Genomic DNA, 12,690 nt, shown 5'->3' on the forward strand with positions numbered 1-12,690 from the left:
AATCACCCACACCACTTAAACTTTTTGTCAAGGATGCAGAGCTGAATTCATGTGATGTACTTTAAGGAGCATGTCTCTCCAGCATGCAATTCTACCCAGCTCAAACAGGTCTTCCCCCTCCTTCTACCTGCCCCACAAGCGGCTGGCTCAGGCTTCCTCCCTCCCAGACTTCCCTTCTGCCCTCTTAAAGGATGATGTTCCCTAGGACTCTATACTTGGCACTTCTCTTCAACTTTCCTAGTGGCTCTCCGGTCTCCTTAGGGCTCCTAAATCCATATAAAAAACAGTGAGACTTCCCTTCCCAAGGTGGGGACATGTGGCCCAAGAGGTTTCCCATTTTTACTCTGAGAAGGGGAGGGAAGGATAGAAAGACCTCATCCAGGCTTTGGAGGCTGGGCTTGCAGGGCACAAAGGAACAGAGTAAATGCTCAATTTCCTTTTTTTTTTTTTGAATGAATGCATGCATGATAAGAATGGAACTTCCATCTGCCTCCATAGGGCTCTTCTCCCCCAACTCCTCACACATATTCTGAGGACTAGATTTTACCTGCTCGTCTGGGATCCCAGGCCAGGCCTTCTGCCACACAAGCCACACCAAGCTCAGCAATGCTCACAGGCCTTTAATCTATAGCTGCCTGGCCACAGTTCATCCCTTCCTCAGGATGATGGGAAGGTATAAAGAGGTATGGCCAAGTAGGCCCTGCCAGCTCTGAGTCCAAGAGGGAAAGGCTAGGTCAGGCTGGGGCCTGGGCAGTGGGTTCCTGGCCCCAGGCAATGAGGGAGTTGCTGGCCTGGGCAAGCTCGGCAATGGATATTCGGCCTCGCTGTCGGATGAAGTTAGCCACAGCAGCCAGTTCCTCTGGGGTTATGTAGATGAACTTGCCCCGGTCGTCAATCACACCTGTGGGGACATGCAGGCTGTGAGGCTGCGGCCTCCTGGGCTCTCCCCACGCAGCCTGAGAAGGCCCTCTCATCCCTTCACAGCTGCACAAGAGCCCTCCAGGCCTGCTCGCCTGGCCTCTTCTTGCTGCATCCAGACCTGGCTAGGTGAGTCAAATCAGGCAACGTGCCTGTCCTTGGCCCCCCAGCCATCCCCAGGCCTCAGTACGTCCTCCTTGTAACTGGATCCCACTGCTCAGTGCCCCTCCTTGCGTACTGCCCCCTCCCCCACCACCGGGGCACCCAAACTGCAACAAATCCCTACAGGCCCCTGTGGCTCGGCACTCCCCAAGGCGGGGCCTGTAGGGGTGGATTCTCCTACTCTCACCTGTCAGAGTCCCCTCAGCAAGCAGGTCCTGAATGCGGTTTATGGTGTCCTATGAGGAGAGTGAGTCTCAGGCGCTGCCATCCCCAGAAAAGGCACCTGCAGGCTCAGCCCTCCCATCACAGCCAATCTCCTCTCTCCCTCTCGTGGCCATCCCACAACAGGACTCCACGCTTTTCCTTTGGAGGGCCCTGAGGAGAAGGGGCAATGGTCCCGGGACCCTGCAAGACCGCCAACAAAGGTTCTCTCCTGGCCAGGAGAGAAGCAGTATGACATCTGGCTGCAAAGGCTAGTACAGCCTGTTTGCAAGAGAGTTGTCAAAGTAACTGGATTTAGGCTGCTTTGGTTCCAGGGCCTGCTGGAGTGATGCGGTTTGTACTCTTTTCTTTTTCCTCCCTGCCTGTTCTTCCAAGTAGTAGAAAGGCTCCCTGAGGTGCCAAGAGGTTCCTACACTCTACTCACTCTTGGCTGGGGGCACGAAGACTCTCCACCTTTAGGGCAGGCCCACTCTTGGAGAGCCACACAGACCCCATGGCCACACTCCACATAGCAGGCCACCTTCCAGGGCTTACCTGAGTCCGCAGGCCCACCTGGGAAGCCAGATCTTCCAAAAGGACAACCTTGGACTGCTACAAAGAGAGGGGGAAGAGAGAGTGGTGGAAAACCTCCTCAGCACCAGAAGCCTCAGGTTTACATGCCAACCTGCTCTGTGTGGATAGACACAGGGCAGATTCCTATAGGAGAGCCTTGCTCCCCTCACACACTCCCTCCTTTCCACAGACACACACATTCTTGTTTCTCTGCTTGCAGGGAGGGGTATGCCCCAAACCACCACCTGGCCTGAGGACTACCTGGAGACAGACACACATGGACAGCTAAGCACAGCTGCCACTATCTCCTCTGCATCCAGCCATATCTTTTTAACATCAGGGACAGGTTGGAAAGGAAAGCACCATAGACATGAAGGCAGGAGGTGACAGTCACCGAAAGCTATTTAAAAAATCTGTTACCGTGACTTGTGTTTGCTAAGACCTGCCAGGACAAGTCCAGAAGGTGTGGGGATGCAATGGTTAACAAGATATAGCTCCTGCCCTTATGCTCACAGCCCAGCCAGGGAGACAGGCAAGAATGTGGACAAGGAGCCAATAAAAGGCCCAATGCGCCAGGGTCTCCATAGAGGCAGTACAGCTCATTCCTTCCTCGCCTTTGCTCACTACCCCTCAACGTGGAGCTCCCCACAACCCTGATACACCCACACTTCTCTTCACCATCCACTTCGTACCATCTGAGGCACTGAGCCCACCCTTCAAATAACTGTGGGTAACACTGCTCAGTGCTTTCTGCACATGGCCACATTTTGTTTCCTCAGTAGAAACTTCAGTTCCCAGGGGTGCAGCCAAGGGTCCATTGCAGGGTCCTACGCATGCATCTGCCCCTGCCTCTCCCACAGACAGCATATGACACAAGAGAAGGCACTCTTTTGTGTTTCTGTGAATCTTCCTTAGCAAATGAGCTGGAGGAGGAGTGACACAGTGACACCTCCCGGCTGCAGATGGCATGTGACTGCTTAAAATGCCAAACCCAACGTGCAAGCAGGGAGGCAAGTAAGTGGCAGTGGGGCCAGGGGGTGGGCAAGCCCAAGGTGGCCTGGCCAGCCAGCCTCTACCTACAAAGCAGGCAGTGGACGCTGGGCTCTCAGTGACAGCTCAGAGTGGGAACATGGAGTCACCCCAGGGGGTCCCTGAAGACCTGGCTTGAGGGGCTGCGGAGCAAAAGTGTGCTTGGAAAAATAAACAAGTAAACCCAGCTCTGGTCAGAAAAGATAGTGGACTGACAAGAGCAAGCTAAGCCTACACCTCAGATAAACTACGCTGGGCACAGAATGTGCCTCATGTTCTGAAACCCTAAGATGAGAAGGCTCATTCCCTTGAAGCCAGGAGGAAAGCGGAAGGGCTGAATTGGGAAGTTCTCCCTCTCCCTACAGATAACAGCTCCAGTATAATCAACCAGCACAGGCTGAAAGGACCTGGAAGGTCCAGAAGAATCTGCAGAAATCCCAGAAAATGGTCTCTCTAGAGAGATGGACCTGCCTGGGGGCCTTTTCTCAGGTCTCTGCAGAGAGAAGGGGAGCTGAAGCGGATGCAGGAGGGTTCCTGGAGAAGAACACAGGACCACGTTGCTGCCCACTGGGTGGCGGGGTGAGTTCCAAACAGCAGCAGGGAAGTGTGGGAGATGTCCTGCCAAGGGCTGCAGCCCTCAATCAACTGCGCCAGGGTGGAGAACGGGCTCCACCAGAGGGGAATGGTCACAGCCTGAGGGAGCTTCCTCCCTCTCTGGAACTCTGGCCCCAGTCTGTGAGCACCCCCCTCACTGCTGGGAGGAGTCTAAATGCTGCTCTCTTCGGGAGAGGTAGGGGGAGGATTATGCAAGCCCTGGCTCCTTGGCACCCCCTGGTACCACCCCCACTGCCGCCCCCGCTCCCTCTGTACTCCTTTCCTAGGCCGCCTCTGCACCTCTGAGCTGCACTTAAAAACCTCTCCCCTCATCGCATCCTTCGTGGGAGAGAAGTTGCTTAGCAGCAAAGCAGAGCAGGACGTGCTTATGAAGCCTGGAGCAGCATCCGGCGGCCTGTACTGCAGCACAGACAGAAGGGGAACATGCCGCCCCACCCTAGGTTCCAAAGGAAACATCGTCCTGTTTCCCCAGAAGCCCCAAGTTCTAATGGCAGGGGACGCTTGTTTCAACTCAGCAGAGCCTCAGTGTGATAGGACTGACAGAAACACATGTGAAGAAACTTGAAAACACAGTGACTCACTGAGCGTGGGGTCTGAAGAGCAGGGAAACTGTCAAATCTTGAGCATGAGGAAGCAATCAAAGGCTCGTGCCTCTCACACAGACAGATTCTTCACCTTCAGGGTCAGAGAAGAAGGGCCTCTCCTCGCTGGGACCCTGGCAGCTCAGCCTGTCAATTCCCCTGCCCACTCCTGCATGAGCCGGAGTGGAACACCTACAACCCGTTGCCTCTAGCCCTGAGAACGCACAGCCACACACACGGCGCACGGGCAAGGCAGGGAGCTGATGCCCAGGTTTTGCTCTGTAGCTTCTCACCTTAATGTAGCCGATAAACTCTGTCAGGAAGCTGTGGGACTAGAGGAGCAGAGAAATCAGGGTGAGAGTCCACCTTGCAGGGGCCATGCAGGTCAGTGCCCACCTGCCTGCCTGTGTGCCTCCCCAACCACCTTTATGAGCAGCAGAGCCTCCCGCTGTGAGGGGGTCAGAGGCGCCACCTCCCCTACGGACCAGGCCTCCGGCTGCCCCTCTGCCTCACTGCTGGACCAGGGAGGCAGGGGAGGAGCAGGGGTTGTCTGGGATGGGGCGGCCAGCCTTGGTGGACATGGAGAGGGGCTTGCCAGGGGAGGGGGTCCCACCTGCTCTTCAGTCATGGTCTCGCCCACACCCTCCTCTTCTACCACGAAGGTCTCCTTCAGTTTCAGGTACTCCTCATGCTCCCGCTGGGCCTGCTCCTCCCGGGCCTTCCTCTCCTCCTCCTCCTGTGGACACAGAGGAGGCAAGGGTCAGGTACTCTGGGGCGGGGGCCCACCCAATGCTGTTCTTGTCTTTGCTGCTCCAGAAGAGCGCCGGGGCATACAGTTCAGCTGTTTCTCAGGAGCAGAGCTCCTTTAAGAGCCTGACCTCCTTGGCCCCCAAGCTAAACGTGAGCTGAGGCCTGTCTTATCAGTTCCATCACCTCCCAGACAAATGCTGCTCAGCCCTCTCTTGGCAAACCCTGCTGTGACCCTACCCACAATATCCTCCAGTCTCCCTCTCACCGTGGCATGCCCAAACCCCGTGAACAAACACTAGGCTCCACTTCTTCACTGTCACTCACCCCTCTGGCCCACTCCAATTTGGCTTCTGAAACTTGGCTCCACTGAAACAATGGCTAGTCTTGCCCACGCCCTCTATCCCACCAAACCTGAGGCATGACCTCAGCCCCCAGCCCTGTGCTCTCTGGGCACTGGACAGAGCTGAGCAGCCCCTCTTCCCTCCTTTGGCTTCCAGACCCCACCCTCTGCTGGCTCTCCTCCTGCTCCCTGCGCTACTCCTCCCGCCTCCTCCACCACTCAGCGCAGACCCTTCTCCTCTCCTCTTTCTCAGGCTGCCTTGTGGTGCCCACAACATCAACAACTATCTCCTTACTGGTGCCTCTGTCTAAACGCTCCGTTCCAACCATGACTGCCCATGTGACACACCTACGGGCCACCTCACAGGCCCCTTAGTTGAGTTAGTCCCAGAAAGACCCTACAGTCTACTCTCCACCCATCTGGTCCTCCTCCTGGGTCCCCAGTTCAGGAAGCCACAGCACCCGGCCAGATGTCTTGGGCAGAAGTGAGGTCCGATCTCTGACTTCTTCTTTTAAGTTCTGGAAAACATCTCAGGCCATCCATGCTGCTCCATTACCACCACCACTTAGTGTGCTAGCCTCCCCCAAATCCAACCCACCACTCAGAGCTCTAAGAAAGATCTTTTTAAAACATGAAGCTAAATCTGGGACAGTGAATATACAAGATTAGTCTGGAGCATCTTATAGTGCCAAAAAGTAAGAAAGTACTCAAAAAACAAAATAATAGGGTCTGTCAAAAGTACACAGAGAACTCCCAATGACCAAAATTGGAATAATCTAAGCAAGAAAATAAGACAGTACTGGATAATAACACAAAGTACAAAATAAGTATCCGTAAGCCCACGTAGATATAAATGACTGACTGAATATATAAATAGAAAAGCTAAGTCTTATAATCTCAAATACTTTATGTAGATACTCTCCTCTTGAGGAGGTGGACCCTAACTCCCAGTCTTTACGGTGGGCTGTGCAGTGACTTGTTTCTCAAGTATGGGAGTGGGGAGTAACATTATAGTGAGGAAATGTGGCAAGTACCACCTCAGCCAGGCGAGGAAGGTTAACATCAATAATGGTAAGTCAAGTTGATAACATGTACACTGGATGTGTTGCATTGAGGATGACACTTCACCTGTGGTCTTCCTCTCAGAACTCCATAACCTTGGTCTAACCAGGAGGAAAAAAACACCAGCTAAATGCAAACTGAAAGACATTCTACAAAATACTTCCCCAGTGCTCCTCAAGACTATCAAGATCATCGAGAGTAAGAAAAATCTGAGGAACTGTCACAACCGAGAGGAGACTGAGATATGAGAACTAAGTATAACATGGTATCCTAGATGGGACCCTGGAAAAGAAAAAGGATACTGGGGGTAAACAATTGAAATCTGAATAATCTGTTGGGTTTAGTATCAATATTAATTTTGAGAAATACACCACAGTAAGGTAGGACATTAATAACAGGGAAACTGTGCGGGGAGAAGAGCCCTGGGATATTTAAGGTATATTAGGCAGGACTGATATTCTGAAAGGTGAAAAACCCCCTGGGCTAATGCCTCCCTTCTGCTGTGTCCTGGCCCATTTGCTATAGTTCCCACAGTAAGGCTTTCTATCACCCAGTGTCCCTGGACAACAGGGCCAGCCAGAGGTCAAAGGCACTGTGGGGTTCTCCCAGCTGGAGCAGCCTTGGCTCTCACCCTATATACACATCACATCTTTGTGATGTTTCCTTTCTTGGGACACTGGTTCTAAGAAGGAAAGAAGTTTCTGGCAAACAAATGCTTATTAACTACCTTCACTGCAGTGGCCTCCGTTCCCTGAGCAACTCTTCTATGCCAGGCCCTGGCTCAGGAAAGGTCCACCATCTCTTACATGATCTTTAATAACTTCAAACCCGCAGGATCCAACTTCCCCCTTACCTCTCTGCCCCCTCTCCTTGCTTACTCTTTTCCAGCCATTCTCACCGACTCCATTTTCATCAGATGCTCCAGGTATGTTCAATAAATCACATGCACAGAAATCCCCTTTAGGCTCTGCTTTTCAGCAGCAGCTTTATGCAAGCTACATTTAGAACTCAGGAACCTAATGAACCAGGCCCAACCCCTGTACATGGTGCATGGCCCATCTTCTAGGCTGACAGTGCTGGGGAGCCACATGGGAAACAAGGCTGCTTGGCCAGGAATCAGAAGTCAGGATGGGGGTTTGCTCACCTTCTGCTCCTCTGCCAGGCGAAGCCGCTCCTCCTCTTTCTTCCATTCTGCCTCACGCTGGGACTCGAGACGTTTCCGCTCTTCACGCTCAGCCTCCTCTGCCTAGAGAGAGGACTTCATTGGGGGCATATCCCCACCCACAGCTAGAGTGTGCCCACGTCCCACACAGGCCAGGGCAGGAAATGCCTGGGTCAGACCACTGACCAGGAGGGGCTGCAGGAGACAGAGCGAGGCAAGCAGCAAACACCAGCCTAGTGCGCAAAGAACCCTGAGGGGGGCATCTGCCATAGAGGACAGGGAAGGCAGGGCCTCTTCCCATTTTCCAGAGCTGCACCCCACCCCTCCTGCTTGCCTCACGCTGGGCTTTTCGAGCTTGTTTCTCCTCCAGCTTCCGTAGTTTCTTGGCTCCAATTTTCCCTGATGAGTGAGTTTCCACTGGCTTCTCAGTGCCTGCTTCCTCCTGGGCTGAGCATGGTCAGAGAAAGACACTTCAGGTCCTGGCCAAAAGGACAGATGCTGGTGGATCCCTCTGTCCCTCTCCTCATGGGGGATCCCCTCCCACCCACCTGCAAATGTCACTTGCAGCTCTGCTCACCAGAAATTCTGCCAGAAATTCACACTCTCAGTGTGTATGTGTGGTGAGAGAGAAGAGTATGGATATGTGCATGTGTGTGTATGTGTGTGTGAGTGTGTGTTGGGGGTAGTGAGGGAACCATGGGGCAAGAAAACATGAAAACTTTTCATACTGATAGTCACAGAGTGGGTATCTGAAAATGACACACAGGGCTGTTTGGCCTTAAAGAGTTCTCTGTTTCTGTCTCAGAGCCAAACCTCAGGGAAGGATGGCTCCATGGAGAAACTTATGCTTACCTCAAATCTGAAATCATCCTCACCATGTTCAGGAACTGCTGAGGGTTTTGGGTTCAGCCCCTCGCCAGGGTTATCCCTTTGTCCCACCAGACCCAAGCCAAAGACAGCCCTAACCCCAGGACTACTAAAGGCCGGGTCAACTAAAAGCTAAAGACCCACTGATGCCTGAGCAGCAAGGATGTCTGACCTCAAGTCTGAGACAAGGAGATGGTAAAAATAAGGAATTCTTTTTGAACCAAAGGGGCTAATTCCCAAGGATTTGAGGGCAAAAGCCCAAATGCCCCCTCCTCAGGCTCAAGCCAGTTGTTGAACACTGGAGAAGAGATTTTCTTTCCCATAAACCTAAGGGCTCTGTTTGGTCTCCCAGCATGAAGGATATGAAGGCCTTTGTCAACAGAACATTTCTATCTCCCAACCCTTCTAGGGTCAGGGGTGACCCTTCCAGGAACTGCAGAAGCTCTTGGCCGGGCACTCTAGCTCTAGGGTGCGGGCCTTAGGGAAAAGTGAGGCCCTCAGAAAGAGTGCTGGGATATAAGGAGCAGACTGAGGAACTTTCTGGACAATCTGAAGACACCTGCCCTCCTACTTGGACACTGAGAGCCACATGAAGGAAGAAAGGCCCAGCCCAATGGAATAGGGGTCAGAGTCTGCTGGTTCTCAGAACCAAAGCTCAGGTTCTAAGTCTCTTTCAACCCCATCTTGTGGCTCCCAGATATCCCTCCCACACTGTGGTTTCATACCCCACACTTCTACCCAGCTTTGGGGATCTCCTCACCCTTTAATCCAGTACCTTGCTCCTCCCAGGCTGGGCCCCTCTTACCTGGGACAATGGCCTCCTCCTCGTTCTCATCCACCTCTGCCCAGGTCACCCGCTGGGCTCGATGCTGTGCCTGCAGACGGCTGCCCAGGTCCCTCCGACGCCGGGGTCTGCCTGCTGCTCTCTGCTCCTCAGGCTCCATGGTCTGAAGCTGGACCACTGAGCCTGCTACTACTGGCTCCTCCTCATTGTGTAATGGCTCTTGGCTGGCTGTAGAGAAGAGAGGAACCACAACACTGTTCAGCAGCCAACTCACCCAGTGGCAGAGGAGCAGCATCCAGAAGCCTCATCCTCCTCCACTCAACTTCCTCCAGGCTCCTGCCCATAGCATAAAGCCTCAACTTCTTAAGCTAAGACCTTTACAACCCAGACCCATACGTTGGTTCTATGCAGCAAGTTCACCCCTTTCCTCCTACCTGTGTCGATATCTTTCTCTTCCCTCAAAGCCCCACCTTTCCAGCTGGCCTGTCAGAAGAGTTCCACCCTGAAAGATGGAGCTGAAGCCCTACTTCATCCAGGAAGCCCACCTTTACCTCTCCAGACCTCACCTTTTTTTTTGGTATCATTAATCTACAATTACATGAGTAACATTATGTTTACTAGACTCCTCCCATCACCAAGTCCCCCCACAAACCCCATTACAGTCGCTGTCCATCAGCATAGTAAGATGTAGAATCACTTGTCCAGACCTCATCTTAATCCCCACTGCAGGATTGCTTTTATTTCTTGCCTAACACAACCTGCCATGGTTTTATCTGGCACCCCAGATAGAGAGCTCACATGGCGAGCTGAGTCTTCCCTTCCAGGAATATTTGTTGAATATCGGCCTTACCTCAGCGTCTCTTTCCCCTGCCCTTGAAGCATGCAGGTTCCGTGAAGCAGCTTGTGGGCCCAGGGAGGGGGAGGGACATATACACAAACTCATATGCTGATGAGAAATTGGGGGTGGGGGGAAGTGTGATGAGGGTAACTATTCTGTGTTCTGGCCAATGAATGACATGGACTTCTGGTCGGGGTGAACTGGGAGGAGGGTTCATGGGTGCTCTCCTTGACTGGGAAGGAGAGAGCTTCAGGAGTTCCTTGGAGCTGCCTCATGCTCACTCCAGCTCATAGGTGGGAACAAAACACTCTGGTGTCTCCTTGGCGCCTGCTCTGCAGCCAGCCGGGGAGGGATGGGAAACCCGAGACCTCTCCCATGGACACAGACGGGATAGCCCCTGTGAGGGATTGGAGTGTGTCTACCAGGGCCTGACCCCTCTGCGTCCGGAGGTCTGCAGTGCCAAGTGGCAAGGACAGGGATGGGTTTTTGGGGGCCGGGAGGAACGTCTAGTGGCGCGAGCTGGGACACACCCGTCCTCCGTCGCGCGCGTATGCGCATGCGCGCATTCCGCCAGACGCCCCGCAAGCGCAAACCAGCGCGGAGATTGTGGTCAGCCCAACGAGCAGGCCGGCGCATGCGCAGGAGCAGTGGCGCGACAGCCTACAAAGGCTCAGGAGGCCCGGGGACGCGGCCGTACAGGCCCCTGCGCGGCGGCCTTTCTTACCTGCTGCTGCCCAGGCCCTGAAGCGAGTTAGGAAGAGGATAAGGCCGATAAGCAGAGCCGCCGTCACCAAGTACACCACGGGGGCCACCATGACGACGGCTTCCCAGCTGAACCAGCACGTCCACCCAGAGGCCCGGGATCTCCCAGGCCCCGCCCAACGCCCATGTGACCCCTCCCATAGCCCTTCTCGGCTCCGCCCACCACTCGGGTCCTTCCCCAGGTCGCAAGCTGCGCAGGTTCTTTAATTTTTTACTTTAAAGTTAATTTGGGGGACGTAGAAGAAATATAACGTTGGGTGGGAGTTATTGCCAAAAGTTATATGCAGTGCGACATTTATATATGTTTTTAAAACACTAAACAATAACCCCTAGTATTTTTGCAAACATGCACATGTGGAAAAAGTACAAAAAGATGCTTGGGAATGGTACACACCAACTTCAGGAGAGAGGTTACCTTTGAAGAAGGAAGGTGATGAATTAAGGGCACAACTTAATCTGCATCAGTGACGTTGATTTCGTTAAAAGGCGAGAAGGAAGGACTTAATCTATTTAAACTGTGATATATTTTTATATTCAGACCTAAACCTAACTAAGTTAGCTGTATGAGAATTAATAATCCAGATTCCATAGTAAGCACTTGAGTTTGAATATCCATTGGGAATTTAGCTTTCCCTTTAATTCCGGAGAATGTCTCAAAAAACAGGACTCGATAAAGCTGTTTAAAACAAAGCTGGGAGTAGGATGTAGTCTCAAGATTTTTTAAAAAGCAAATAACAAGTGCTGGAAATTTGCTATTACAGTAGTATGGAGCTTTTTGTGTGAGTGATAACAAATGAAGATCGAATAAGGGTTAGATTTGGGAATACAGAGCAACACGTTAACAACATATACCACATCGGAACGGTGGGAATTTAAGCATCTATTTTATTCTAAGTTTGGAATGTTTCATATTTTACATTTTTAAGCTAAATTTTAAACAAGCAAGCAAAAAGCCCAGGATAGGTGAAATAAAAATAGCAAATATTGGTAATTGTTAGTTAGGTGATAGGTATATAAAAGGTCATTATATGCTGTTTTCTATTTTAAGTTTGCCATTCTTGTGTAAGTTTGAAATTTTCCATAATAAAAAGTTTTATTAGAAAGTAAAAATCAAGGCTTTATATACATTTTTGTGTGTAATTTGCAAGTGCACATAAAGTTTTGTGGAAGGGCAAACTAACAAATTGTCAATAGAGATACCACTTTTATAACTTTCATTTGAAGTTCCCAGAGTCCTGGCCCCCAAGCATGGCACTTCAGGTTTTTGGAGGGGGTGGGAGATGGCAATGAGACTAACAGTGAGATAGCTGCTGCTATGCTGTAAGAACAGAATAGGGCTGGATTTACGACAGTAGCAGTGTAGGTGGAGAGGAGGGGACTGATTCAAGGACTACTTCACAGGAAGGATTGACAGGACCTAACAAGCCCTTGCCCTCCAAATGACAGCAAGAATCATCCTTCTTTGCTTAACTGGGTTCCCCTCAAAGTTGGCAGAGATTTCCTGTCATATTCCTTCTAAAGGTGGTAAAAATTCATGTATTTTAACTCTAGCACACTGTTTAATGCATGTTTAATGCATGAAAGACTCATGTAATCCCCTTTTACGTTCAGGGCAACTAAGAACTTGACCATCTTTTTATACCTGCGCTTATCATTTAAGCCAATCAATCAAGACATTTCTTTTTTGTTTTGTTGTTACCTACGACTTCTGTTACTGCTACAAAGAGTCCTGACCAAATATCACACATACACAAACTTTTGCATACAATTTTGGGTATTCATATATCTCCCCCACCACCCTCCCACCCCCAAGCTCTTAGACTCCAAGCTTTCAGACTTAGAGTGAGGTCTATCTAAAATGAATACCCACTCACAGTACTCCCTCCTTAATAACTCTTCATGGACTCCTGTAGCTTGCTGGGTGATTGTCCAGGCCTCTGCAACCTTGGTGGTTCCCCCAGCACCCAGTGCTCACAGGATCGTTGTACTGACCATAACATGTGATGCTTGTCTGGGTGGTACACTAGGTATACATCCCCGGCAAGC

General features: G+C 51.5%; 1 protein-coding gene across 2 annotated transcripts; it reads right to left on the minus strand.

The window, feature by feature from the left end:
- Positions 1-605: 605 nt before the first annotated feature.
- Positions 606-10,770, minus strand: DDRGK1 (DDRGK domain containing 1). 2 transcript variants are annotated; one of them, XM_017665502.3, is made up of 9 exons: positions 10,607-10,770; positions 9,066-9,272; positions 7,728-7,840; positions 7,376-7,477; positions 4,693-4,815; positions 4,373-4,411; positions 1,837-1,893; positions 1,268-1,316; positions 606-901 (listed from the first exon to the last, which is right to left on the minus strand). In XM_017665502.3, exons 1-9 carry the CDS (start codon positions 10,695-10,697, stop codon positions 735-737), a joined length of 948 nt encoding a protein of 315 aa, XP_017520991.2. In that variant the 5' UTR covers positions 10,698-10,770; the 3' UTR covers positions 606-734. The 2 variants fall into 2 exon arrangements, with proteins under 2 accessions (XP_017520991.2, XP_073092949.1); XM_073236848.1 differs by lacking the exon at positions 10,607-10,770 and adding an exon at positions 9,895-9,916.
- Between the last annotated feature and the right edge of the window lie 1,920 nt (positions 10,771-12,690).

This window comes from Manis javanica, chromosome 5 (genome assembly GCF_040802235.1).
Source record: "Manis javanica isolate MJ-LG chromosome 5, MJ_LKY, whole genome shotgun sequence".
Taxonomy (NCBI): domain Eukaryota; kingdom Metazoa; phylum Chordata; class Mammalia; order Pholidota; family Manidae; genus Manis; species Manis javanica.